A 13,932-nucleotide genomic window follows, 5' to 3' on the forward strand; every position below is an offset into this window, starting at 1 on the left:
GTTAATGAATATTGCTTTACTTTTGCTAAAGCAGCCAGAAGAGCCACAAATTTTGTTACTATGAATATTATTTCTATTGTCTGGATAAATATGAAGCCAGTTTTCTTTCTTCACACAAGTTGTTAATGTGGTTTGTTTCAGGTGCACCTGGTTGGAAAGGGGAGCGAGGGGATAGGGGTCCCCCTGGACCAGCTGGAATGAAGGGGCTGCCTGGAATACCTGGAGAGCCAGGAGAAAAAGGACCCGTGGGGCTGCCAGGGGTCCCAGGACCCTCTGGGGATGATGGACTACCTGGTCTTCAAGGCCCAAAGGGTAGGTAGACTTTTACTATAATCTCCCAATTCCATTTTTTTGAAACCTACTGCTTTAAATGGATTTACAGATTCACTGAGATGAATAAATAAAATTATGAATAAAGGAATGAGTCTGCCAGCAACATACTCCACATGAGAGAGACAAAGCAAGAGGGGTGGGTTGTTAAGTCCACAGAACCTATGGTACATTCTGTAGAGGGATTAGCATCAGGGGAGGGAGAATAGTGACAGACTAGGGTCTATGCTGAAACTCTGTCCCTAAGATGCTATTCACCACTTCACTGCTACTTCATTTAACACATTAGAATCTGGACTCAGGAATATATGTTCAGCACTGGTCTCTGGGGTGGAAACTGGGGACAGCTTCAGTGTAGACATAGGCCAGCAGAGTGTTCCTCTCCCATGAACAGAAATGCAGGTGCAATGACAGTGGGTATCTGTGTTTGTTCATGGTTCCCAGGATCTCCAATATTTTCAAAAGTGAAAATACTTAATAATAAAGATTATCAAACTCTATTAGAAAATAGAAATTTTGGGACTGGAGTAATAGCACAGTGGTAGGGCATTTGCTTTGCATGCAACTGACCCAGGACCGACCTGGGTTTTATTCCCAGCATTCTATAAGGTCTCCAAAGTCAGAGCGATTTTTGAGCACATAGCCAAGAGTAACCCCTAAGCATCACTGATTGTGGCCCCCAAAACAAACAAAATAATAATAATAATAATAAAAGAAAAAAGCAAAATAGAAAATGGAAATTTTTAATTGAACTGAGGCATGTGACCCCAGTGGGAGTAGTCCAGGCTGTGGCTGGAGTTTGGAGTAAAAACAAACAAAAAAAAGTGCTACTTGGAGTTAAACTGAGATATCTGAGCCCCACAAAAGTGGCCACAGGCCTGGGTGGAATTTGTACTAATAAAGTGCCATTTTGAATTAAACTGACATGTGCAAGCCCAGTGGAAGCAGCTGTGGAGTGTGGGTAGACTTAGAACTTAAAAAGTACCATTTTGAATTGAACTGAGGTGTGTGTGTGTGTGTGTGTGTGTGTGTGTGTGTGTGTGTGTGTGTGTGTGTGTGAGCCTAGTTAAGAGCATGGCTGCTCCACATCACTCTATGACCACACATTTCTTCTAGTCAAGGAGCCACACCACATCACATAAAAAAACAACAACACACACAAAGGTCATGATGGGAATTATGACAGATATAGACGTTTCTTAATAATCAAGGTATGTATGCATCAGAAAGAAATTATGCTCCTAAATATATACACACCTAATTAGGGCCCACAAAATACATAGAACAACAAGCAGTAAAGTGTCTGCCTTGCGTGTGTTAGCCTAGGATGGAGCACGATTCGATCTCCTGGTGTTCCATATGGTCCCCCAAACCAGAAGCGATTTCTGAGCACATAGCCAAGAATAACCCAAGCATTACCAGGTGTGGCCCAAAAACAAACAAACAAAAAAACATAGAACACCTGCCTATAGACTTATAGAAAGACATTAATCGCAACACAATAATTGTGAAAAACTTTAACACTGCCCTGTCACCTTTTGATATATCAACCAGGCTAAACTTAATGATAAAGAATAAATGGAAGATTATGGCTCTTCATTCCAGAAAGCTCAATATAGCATCTTCCCCAAGACACATGGACATTCTCCAGGATAGACCACATGCTATAAACTATTGAGCCATAAAAACATACCTCCATAAGATCAAGAGGCTATAAATTATATCAAATGTCTTCTCAGACCATGATCACTGAAAAGAAAAGTGAATTACAAAAAGACACAGAGAAAAATATTAACATCTTTAAACTAAACAGCTCACAACTGAACAAAAAAGTGAGTTAAAGATGACAACAAAGAGGAAATCAAAATATTCTGGGAAACAAATGAGAATGAAGACATAACTTATCAGAATTTGTGGGATACAGCAAAAGCAGTAGTAAGAGAAAAATATGTAGCTTTCATCAGGAAGAGCCTATACAAATAACTTAATGTCACAGTTTAAAATAATTGGAAATTAACCAGCAAAATGAACCAAAAATAAGCTGTCAGAAGAAAGTAATAAAACTACCAAAAAACGGGGCCGGGCGGTGGCGCTGGAGGTAAGGTGCCTGCCTTGCCTGCGCTAGCCTAGGACGGACCGCTGTTCGATCCCCCGGTGTCCCATATGGTCCCCCAAGAAGCCAGGAGCAACTTCTGAGCGCATAGCCAGGAGTAACCCCTGAGCAGCACAGGGTGTGGCCCAAAAACCAAAAAAAAAAAAAAAAAAAAAAAACTACCAAAAATCTTCTAGAAACAATGAATAAGTATAGTAAAGTGGCAGGCTACAAAATTAATACACAAAAATCCATTGTTTTTATATATACAATAATGGAAGGGTATAGAACTAAAATCAATTCACAGTTGTGCTTCAGAAAGGTAAGTACCTTGGAGTCAAGTTAACTAAGGAGATGAAACACTTTTTTGTGTACATACATACTCTGCTCATGGACTGGGAGGATTAATATCATAAAAATTTCAATAATTCCCAAGATATTGTACAGATTTAATGCAATACCTATAAGAAAATCTATGATATTTTTCAAAGAAGTGAATGGAATACTCCTAAAGTTCATTTTGAAAAATAAACAACCACGAATAGCTAAAGCAATCCTCTGGGAAAAGAAGATGGGAGGCGTCACTTTCCCCAACCTTAAATTGTACTATAAAGCAGTAGTCATTAAAACAGCATGGTATTGGAATAAAGACAGACCTTCAAATCAGTAGAATAGACATATATTCAGAGATTGATCCACAAGTATACAATCAATTAATTCTGATAAAGAAACAAGTAATACAAAGTGGAGCAAGGAAAACTTCTTCAACAAATGGTGTTGGGAAAACAGATCAGTCACATGTAAAAAAGGCAAACTCAGAGCTCTCTTTAACACTATGTACGAAGGTCAGATCAAAATGAAATACCCTGAGACCATAAGATACATAGAAGAAAATGTAAGACAGAACACTTCGTGACATTAAAGCTAAAAGGCTTCTTCAAAAATAAAACACCACTGTCCAAGCAAGTGGAAGTAAAGATAAACAAATGGAACTACATTAAATTGAGAAGCTTCTGCACTTCAAAAGGAAAACAGTGACTAGAATACAAAGATTATCATTAAATGGAAAAAAATTATTTATTCAATACCCATCGATATGGGGTTAACAGCCAAGATATACAAGGCACTGATAGAATTTAACCAGAAGAAAAAAATCTAACCCCATCCAAAAATTAGGAGAAGTGAATAGACATTGAAAAATTCAATGGCCAAAGGGCACATCGAAAAATTCTCCATATTACTAATCATCAAGGAGATGCAAATCAAAACAATGAGATATCTTACACCAGAGACTGGCACACATCACAAAGAAAAATTATTGCTGTCATGGATGTGAAAGGACTCTCATTCACTGCTGGTGGGAATGTAGACTGGTCCAGTCTTTTTGGAAAATATGGATATACCTCAAAGAAATAAAATGGAGCTTTCATATGATCCAGCAAAACAGAGTAAACCAAAAACACCATACAGAACAGCCCTCTGTATCTGTATGTTCATCACAGCACTATTTATAATAGCCAGAATCTGGAAGCAACTCAAGTACCTTGAGAACAGATTAGTGTCTAAAGAAACCAAGGTACATCTAGATAAACAATGGAATACGACACAGCTGTTAGGAAAAACGAAGTCATTAAATTTGCTTATACATTAAGCAAATTATGGTCATGGAAATGAAGATAATTATGCCTAGTGAATTGAATCAGAGAAAGAGAAAGAGATATAGTCTCAGACTATCCTTTGAATCTCTGTAGAATCTGTAGTAATCTCCCCTTTTCAATTCTAATCATTTAAGTTTCTCTCTCTCCCTTTCTTTGTGAGTTTTAATAGTGGTTTATCAATCTTGTTTATTTTTTCAAAGAACCAAATTTTACTTTCATTGATCTTTTGGTTTGTTTTTTTGGATTTCCAATTTATTAATTTCTGTTCTATGCTTTGTTCTTTCCTTCTGTTTGTCTATTTTTGGTTCATTTTATTGATCACTTTTCTATTTGATAAGATGGGTCATTAAGTTATTTATGTAGGCCCCTTCATCCTTCCTGGTGAGTTCTTGCAAGCTACTGATTTTTCTCATAGTAGTACTTTAATGTTCCAAAAATTCTAATAATTTGTGTTTTGTTCTCATGTGCTTCCAAAAATCTTCTGATGTTTTCTTCTATTTTATCTCTGACTCACTGGTTGTTAAAAAGTGAGTTGTTTAATTCTCAGGTGTTAAAGTTTTCCCCGTGTCTGTAATTCACTTCTAATTTTAGGGCCTTATGATCTGAGAAGGTAGTATGTACAATTTCTATTCTCTTTATTTATAGAGGTATGTTTTATGGGCCAACATGTGGGCTATATTGGTGAATGACTATGCCCATTGGAGAAGGTGTATCTAGTTTTCTGGAGATGGAGAGCCCTATATAGATCCACTAAACTACTCTCTTCCATTTCTCCCTTCAGAGCCAATATAGTCTTGTTTGGTTTTAGCCAGGCTGACCTATCAAGGAGTCACAAGGTGGTATTGAAGTCTATGTCATCTGATATTAGTGTGGCCACCCAAGCCTTTTTTAAGGAATTTTCTTGTTTGAATGATTGTCTTCAAACTTTTGACTTAGAGTGTGTTTTTCCGACTATTCAGATATATTTCCTGTAGGCAGCAAAACACTGGATTTAGCAGTTTGATCCATTTTGCAACTGTTTCTCTTAAGTGGTTCATTTATCTATTGACTTTGAGATAATTGTCATGAGATTTAGTGTCATTTTTTGTAGGAGTTTGATGTGTCTGTTTGTCTTTCTTGTCTTAAAGTAGTCCTTTCAGTTTGTCTTTTAGAGCTGGTTTTGTGTCGGTAAAGTTTCTGGGCTGCTGTTTATCTGTAAAGTGTGTATCCTTCCTACAAACTTGAATGTAAGTCTGGATGGGTGAAGTACTCTTGAAAAAACATTCATTTTGTTGAATTTTGTTACCATATCCCACCACTGTTTTCAAACCTTGAGGTTTACTTGTGACAAATTTGCTGTAAATTTTAAGAATGTTCCTTTGAATTTAATTTCCCTTGCTACTTTCAGTATTTGATCTTGCTACTTTCAGTAGTCTATCCTTATCTGTGGTATTCATCATTGTGGCTAGGATGTGTCTTGGGATGCTTTTCTTTGGGCATGTAGTATTTAGTTGTATGTACGCTTTAGTTCTGGGAGTTTCTCTGCAATGATGTCCTTGACTGTTGATTCTTCCTGGAGATTTTTCTTTCTGGGTCTCTGGGACTCCAATGATTCTCATCTTGCTTCTGTTAAGTTTAACAGAGACTTGTATTTTTGTATGTTTACATTCTTTGAGGATTTTTTTCCATTGTCTGGTCATTTGTTTTAAGGTTCTTTGCCCATATCTTTTGTTGTATGGAGTTGTTATGCATTAATCTTCCAGCTCACCAATTCTGACCTCAGCTACTGTTACTCTGTTGGAGGCTTTCCAGGAAGGTTGTAATTTTACCTACCAAGTTTTTCAGTCCTGTTTTTTCAGTTTGGAGTTTTCTCATTTCTACTTTCATGTTTGATTTTATATCTTGATTATTATTGGTGGATCACTTAGTTTATTCCATGATTTGAGTTCTCTGAGAAATCTCCATATTTCTTCTCTAAAGTCTTTATATGAGAGGTTAAATAGATGGTTGATACTTTTCAGGTCATCATAGCCAACATCTTCATTCTCTGAGCAAAGTGGAGGCCTGTGTTGTTTCCCCATTGTCATGCTTGCTGTGTGGTATTTTCTATGTGCCATGGTGGGGTTCATTGAGTAGGAAAAGTTCTTGGTCATACAGTGGAGCAGAGCAGCTGTGCTCATCTGACTCTGTCCTTCAGGATAGAAGGTCACTGAGGGTGACTTGCTTTTCCCTGTATGTATTTAGGGACATTTATGTTATTTATTTGACTATCTCCCTAGGTATTATCTATTATCTCTTGATCTCCGTTGAAACCAAGAGCTCTGGCAAAATGCATGTCTTGGGAATGTGTAAATTACCCAGTTCCAGAGAGATCAGTCTAGGCATTTGTAGAATGTCTAGATTGCAATAAACTAAAGTAGAGCTGCAGTAACAGTGGACAGGGGAGAAATTGAGGTTTTCTCTTTCAGCAACAACCTCTAAGGCTTATAATTTTTGTTTCTTCAGGACCTCAGGGGCTGCCTGGTTTTCCAGGCTTTCCAGGAGAGAGAGGAAAACCTGGGCCCAATGGAACATTTGGAAGAAAAGGTGAACCTGGAGAGAAAGGTTGGCCTGGCCCCCAGGGTCACCCAGGAGTTAGAGGTGCCAAAGGTAAGAAAGATTTGACCCAAAAAAAAAAAAAAACCATACACAACCTGGAGCCTATCTTCTTCCTTATTCTGTCTCCCATATATTAGATCTTTACACAAAGTTAATTGTCCTTATCTCTAGATTAACTCAATTAATATAATATAGTGTACTATACTTAAGTATAATTATTGCATATACCTAAGAATAACTTCAGAGTATTTTAAATGATGCTACTATATCATATATTATCAAATCTATCATACCTTTCCATAGGATACAACATTCTATCAATAGACAAATAGCTATTTCTCTTATTTATAACAATCGGGCCAGAGAACGTCTCACTGGTTGTGCCAATGATTTTGTTTCTTTATACTTTTATTTTCCTTACCAAAAAAGTTGTTTGGGGCCAAAGAGACAACTCCAGAAGTAGAAAGAGAATATGCCTTTTATGACTGACATCACAGGCCTCCTGGAACCTCTGGGAGAAACTTTCACAATAAATAGGAAACACCCTAGGAAAAGGGATATCTTGGCATTGCAGGTCTAATGGACCTATTCAACTCCAGTGGTACAAAAGCAGTCAGCAATGAACAGGACCATGAATTGTTATTATAGATCCAGAAATTTTTTCTTGATATCATTTTAACAGACCATACTATATTTGCCTGATTTTGAGCTTTCTCTCCCAACAGTTTTAAAACAATGCATAGATCGTGGATCACATAGAACTAGGTAACAAGGCATATCTTATCACACTCTGAGCTAGAAGGAACCATTTATTATGGTCAGGTCTCCAAAAGCTTCTTTTCCTTTTTTTTTTTCCTGAGTGTAAGTGCTGCATTAGCAGCTCCAGCCATGCCTGGCCATCCAGGTCCTCAGTCATGTGCTCCCTTTCTTCCTCACAGAACTCACCCTGGAAGCTGCTAGGAGACATGGGGGTGAACTTCTGGGGCAGAAGTCAGTTCGAGACCAGTTATAGTGTTGGCGGGTTATTGCATCCTCTGGCAACGCAATTTTGTTCGTGTTCATTGAAACTAGAGCCACTCATCTTATAACGTTAGGGACAATATTTCATAATTGACCATGTTGGAGGAAAGAACATCCCAGGAAGGATAGCCATAGTTCCAAATGTTTATTTTTAAATCTTTTAAGTGTATGTTATGTATATATATTACACATATGTGTTATGTATAAATGTAGATATATGTGTATATATGTATGTTATGTGTATATATTACATGATATAATATATTTTATTGTAAATTGAGTAATATAATTAGATATAACATTAAACATTATATATAATTGTATGTTATATAATTTATATAATATATAACACACACTAAATACAATTATATATCATATTAATAATATATCTATATGTATTTATATATTATATATAATTATATATATTGGGTTTGGGGCCACACCCAGTGTGCTCAGGTTACTTCTGTCTCTGAGCTCAGAAATTACTCCTGGGGGCCAGAGCGATAGTACAGTGGTAGGGTATTTGCCTTGCACATGGCAGTTTCAGGATGGAACTTGGTTTGATCCCATATGGTCCCCCCAAGCCAGGAGCGATTCCTGAGTGCATAGCCAGAAGTAACTCCTGAGCATAACTGGGCGTAACTTCCCACCCCCCCCAAAAAAAAGAAAGAAAGAAATTACTCCTGGCAGGCTCAGGGGACCTTATAGGATGGATGATGGATATAGAACCCACGTCTGCAGAGTGCAAGGCAAATGCAAGACCTTCTGTGCTGTCGCTCTGGGTTATGTGAGCTTCATTTAAGCAGTTTCCATTATTAGCAAAAATCAAAGTTCAAAAAATGCTGGTTTATATCCTCTATCCCATTCCCTAAAATGCATCTTTTTCTTCTCAGCCCAAGGTTGCATAGATGAGGATTGCATTTTACTTTCTTGTGCTGAGAATGAATGCTTGACAATTTTTATAAGCAAGGTTTTTGTCCTTAAAGCCCTTTGGGAAAATAGGCTCATTTAATTCAAATTATTTTTATTTCTTGTTGATTTATTCTGCTATTATTTTTTGTTTTACTAGCCCATACATTATTGATGTAGAATCTCGGAATAAAAATTACTTGGCTAGTTTTAAACAAGTGAGGTTTGCAGTGCTATTATGCTACTGTACAATTATCCCACCTTAAAGAGGGAGTGAGGAGCAGTGATGCCAATACTGTGCTAGCAAATTAATTCTATAAACCAAAAAAATAGCCATTGATGTACTGATTGATTGTGTTTTCTTTTTTTCTTTTTCTTTTTTTTTTTTTTGGCCACACCCGTTAGATGCTCAGGGGTTACTCCTGGCTACACGCTCAGAAATTGCCCCTGGCTTGGGGGGACCATATGAGACACTGGGGGATCGAACCGTGGTCCTTTCCTTGGCTAGCACTTGCAAGGCAGACACTTTACCTCTAGCGCTACCTTGCCGGCCCCTGATTATGTTTTCATATTGTTATGGTATAAATGTTTCCACCATTCCATCGATATTGCAATAGCAGTTGGTTAAAAAGAAACTGACACCAGTTTTATAGCTAGTATATACGATATATATATTTATATTTATATATATATATATAGTATATATAGCCTCAGAGGTTTGAGATAAAATCTTTTTCTTCCTTGTTACAACTACATAGGGTCTGAAAACCAAGCTCAAAGAACATACACCCTTTCTTAATTTTTGACATTCTCTAAGAACCAATTGAGCCAAGTGTATATACTTATTTTTGCTGTATTATTGCCATGGCCTTTATTATTTTCTGATTCCAGTTGTATCTTCTTGCTAAATGTATATACTTTTTTAATGTAAGGAAAATAGTAAGAGGAGACTAGAAAGGGGAAGGCAGGGAACTGGGGGAGATAAGATGAATATTTCAAATTTCATAGAATAAACAGGAACATTTTGAAGCAGGAACATTTCTTGCCCTTACATCTCAAACCATTTGGTTGAATTTAGCCAAATTCTACTAAGCACACTGTATACCAGAGCTTGATACTGGATTGGCTACAAGAGGTAGATAAAAAGACACAGTCCCTCCTTTGGGAAATAAATCAACAATGTTGATGCTGAGCAATCTGTAAACATTAGGTTTATAGCTTAGGTTAAATGCAGATTTGAAAACTGGACGAGAAGTGTCTTAAAATGCTTCTGTCTGACCTGTTCTTACATAATCAAGGATCAAGAGGACCCCCGGGAGATGAAGGAGAAATTACTATAATTTCTAAAATGGGTCAAACTGGGGAACCTGGACCACCAGGAGATGATGGCTTCTCAGGAAAAGAAGGTAAACTCTTATGTATTTTAAATGTTATCAAGCTAATGAATTTATCTGGAGATTTTTTAATAGACATTGAGATTAATTAGCTTCCTCCCAAAATACTAAGGTTAGGAAAAGTCATTTATTAGTGTGTGTATATATATATCATAAACCTCATTGTATTTTCTGTTTGTTTTGCTTTCCCATGCTAGCTAGAACTTGATGGAAACATGTAAGTACTTATAACTGTAATAAAGTCTTCTAGAGCTTGGACCCAACTTTTTGATATCATGCCTGAGGTATAAATACTTGGTGGTATTTAATGATTGGGATACATTCTGAGAAATACCTCAGGCAGTGATTTTATCATTGAGTATCACAAAGGGTATTTATATAAATCTGGATGCTAGAACTTAATACATGTCTTGACTTTAAGGGAGAGCCTATGGAGACCCTCTGAAATCAGTGATCTACAATTGATTGGGAAGTTGTTGAGTGATATGGCTGGTTCCTGATTAAAAGTATTCCCTTTGGGGGAATTACAATGAAAATAAATAGCAAAGTGACTTTCAAGTCTTCTTTTAGTGCTTCGCAAATGCTCTGGTTAAAATGTAGATTCTGAGTAAGTAGGTCTGCAGCTGAACCTACCACTCCATTTCTCATTAGCGTATGCCTTCTCACCCTCAGAACCAGGATCTTACAAGAACTTCAACCAACTTTGTTCTCTTCGCCCAATTCAGACTTTGTCTTCCTGAGCCTTGATTCTTTAACTCATTGTCAGGAACCAGACTTGAATATCTCTTGGAAGTTCTTATTCATTTATAGATGTTATACTTGCCCTTTGCTTTGGAGCTCTGAGTCTGTCATGGGCATTTGCTTTTACAGGAGACCCCCCCACCACCACCACCAACCAGAAACTCTAATGATGTGTGTAATAAGATAGCCAAGAATTCCCAAGACCTCTGTCTTTATTTTCTAAAAGTAGGATTAAATCTTCAGTGTAACTAGCCTCAGTATGAATTTCTGTGAAGAAGTTTTTTTTATGATTCTCCAACCCCACTAGGTGATAAAGGCAGCCCTGGCATGCAAGGGAAGAGAGGAGAGCCAGGAAGTATGGGACCCCCTGGAATTCACAAAGGGAAGCCCGGAAGAAGTGGGCAGCCAGGGATTCCTGGACAACCAGGCCCTCCAGGCTCACCTGGACTAAGAGGAATCATCGGTTTTCCAGGATATCCAGGTGACCAGGTGAGCAGTTATTGCTTGGAGAGCACGGTTACAAAGAAACTTTCTGTCCATTAGGCATCATGGAATCTTCTGTCATAGTGTAACTACATTTCTGAGTGGTACTATATGGTTGGTTGCCCTGACCAGGGCAATTATCCAAGTACTCAGGTACTTAGAACATCTTAGTCTACTTAACAAACACATCTGTTGCAGCTTGAGTCTAGTTTACTAGAACAAAAAGTCATTTAAAGAATGGATCCAACTTCTGGCTTCTCAGACTTTTTATCTGCCCACAGGTATCTCCAGATTTCTTAAATTAAATTCGGTCTTTACTACTTTTTGAAAACTTTCACATGAAGTTTGCTACCCATATTTTCAGATATGTTTTTAAAATAATATTGCATTTGGGAGCCACTTGTTCATTCAACGTTTGAAATTCAAGATATGAAGCAATTATTGGTTTGCAATTAAATATAGAGAAATAGATGTTGGTATGTGTTCGTGCATTTAATTCTGAAGTTTTCTTGTGGCCTAACCACAAGAAACAGATAGAAGTCCCCTTGCAATATATTTACAATTTTATTTGCTGCTGCCAATCACCAACAATAAATTGAGTTTATGGAAAATTATGTGTCTACTTAATCTGACATACAGTTCATGACTTGCTTTTGTTATTTTTTTAAACACCTTGATTACATACATGATTGTGTTTGGGTTTCAGTCATGTATGCTTCTGTTTTTTTTAAACCTTAGGGTGATCCAGGTTGTCCAGGGCTCCCTGGACTTGCAGGAATGGATGGAACCCAAGGACCTAAAGGTATGCTTTGGAAATGATATGGCATCCACTAAGGCTCATAAACCTGGGGGTTTGTGTCATGGTAACTTCGGCTGGATGTGAACAGCAAAGTCTACCCAACAAACTGTGTTTTATTTAGACTCTTATAGATAGACAAATACTCCAAATATCACTAACATCAGTCCTTCCGATGCAGGGTGCCAGCACAGAAAGGGCAGGCCTGTAGGGCACAGCCATTTCTCTTCTTCCTCTGCCTCCTTTACTTATACTTCAGTCTCACTCCAGCAGTACTGACAGTAACTATAGCTCTAGAAGTGACATCTCATCAGATACATAGCCATGGGCCACTGTCCAGTTGGATTGGAAACATCTCTCCTATAAGGACTGCACCACTGAAGCTTTCAGGTCTCAGTAAATCACTGTGCTCAGGGAATGTGGACATCACAGTGTTCTAGTATTATGAAGGAAAGAAGACCTAGGTGACATGTCATTTACTATTGACTTGGCTTGAGTAAGTAAATACTTCTCCTCCAAAATAAAATGTTAGATCATAAAGATTTTCATCTTTGTTGTCTCAAACAGCATTACTGCACCAAGGTGCTAGAGACAACAAATACAGAGGTGCTTCCTGGGCCAAGTTTTATTTGCACAATGATTTACCCAAGGAAGTCAGTAATCCAGAGCAAGCAATAGGTCTTAGTGTCCCACTGCCAAAAGCAACAGGCCTTGAATGTGGATGACTTCTACCCTACAGAAGTAGACATTTAAGCCCTAGTTCCATGGAACTGTGGTGGTCATTGTCAGCAATGGCATTTGAATGTGGCACTTCCTGAGAGGTGCCTCTTCAGTCAAGTGTTTGATTTGTTGCCAGAACAAAGATGAGCTTCCTCACAGAATCTAAGCAATATGGTTACAGCAGCCCAATCCATGAGAATGTCCGTTCTTTTTGCTCCTAAAATACCATGTAGGGCACTGTCACCTAGAGCCAAGTAATTTCTCAAGTAGAAACTGCAATTCAGAACTCTGTTAGGGAATTTTAAAGATGCCAGTTTATTAGCATTTGTAGTTCCTTCTATGTTATCAAAGTGTGTGTGTTTCCATCACATTTTGCATCCATGTTTCTTATTATTCTAAGTATGAACATAAGTATTTTCTCAAAACTTGTCTTCTCGGGCCAGAGCGATGGCACAGCAGTAGGGCATTTTTCTTGCACACAGCTGACCCAAGATAGACCATGGTTCGATACCCCGGTATCCCATATGGTTCCTCAAGCCAGAGCGATTTCTGTGTGCATAGACAGGAGTAACCATGAGAGGCACCAGGTGTGGCCCAAAATAAAAACAAAAACAAAAACAAAACTTGTCTTCTAAAATATTTTCAAATAGACTACTCTAAAAAAATATAAAAGTTACTAAGTCATTTGTTGAGACAAGATTAAATTTTCTTAATATTATATGCATTGTATCATTTACAGGAAACAAGGGTGACCCTGCAAAGTATTGTGGTGCCCCAGGGCCAAAGGGTGAGCCAGGAGCCCCTGGATGTCCAGGTAAGGTGGCATGATTTTTTTTTTTTTAGCAAAAATAAGGAGAGAACAGAAAAGGAAGGAAGGAAGGAAGGAAGAAAGGAAGGAAGGAAGGAAGGAAGGAAGGAAGGAAGGAAGGAAGGAAGGAAGGAAGGAAGGAAGGAGGGAGGGAGGGAGGGAGGGAGGGAGGGAGGGAGGGAGGGAGGGAGGGGGGAGGGAGGGAGGGAGGGGGGAGGGAGGGAGGGAGGGAGGGAGGGAGGGAGGGAGGAAGGAAGGAAGGAAGGAAGGAAGGAAGGAAGGAAGGAAGGAAGGAAGGAAGGAAGGAAGGAAGGAAGGAAGGAAGGAAGGAAGGAAGGAAGGAAGGAAGGAAGGAAGGAAGGAAAGCTTGAAAAATGGCACAATTACTCCATCCTCCCAGACAG

The 13,932-nt window shown here is 38.2% G+C and overlaps 1 protein-coding gene across 1 annotated transcript in view; it reads left to right on the forward strand.

Moving 5' to 3' along the window:
* The window catches only part of COL4A4 (collagen type IV alpha 4 chain), a 124,627-nt gene that overhangs the window by 70,486 nt on the left and 40,209 nt on the right, over positions 1-13,932 (forward strand). Inside the window, exons 29-34 of the mRNA XM_049768923.1 lie at positions 142-312; positions 6,565-6,708; positions 9,885-9,992; positions 11,029-11,210; positions 11,943-12,006; positions 13,460-13,534. Of these exons, the coding sequence (XP_049624880.1) occupies positions 142-312; positions 6,565-6,708; positions 9,885-9,992; positions 11,029-11,210; positions 11,943-12,006; positions 13,460-13,534 (744 nt within the window). The remainder of the gene's footprint in view (positions 1-141; positions 313-6,564; positions 6,709-9,884; positions 9,993-11,028; positions 11,211-11,942; positions 12,007-13,459; positions 13,535-13,932) is intronic.

The sequence above is a fragment of the Suncus etruscus genome, chromosome 2 (genome assembly GCF_024139225.1).
Source record: "Suncus etruscus isolate mSunEtr1 chromosome 2, mSunEtr1.pri.cur, whole genome shotgun sequence".
Classification (NCBI taxonomy): Eukaryota; Metazoa; Chordata; class Mammalia; order Eulipotyphla; family Soricidae; genus Suncus; species Suncus etruscus.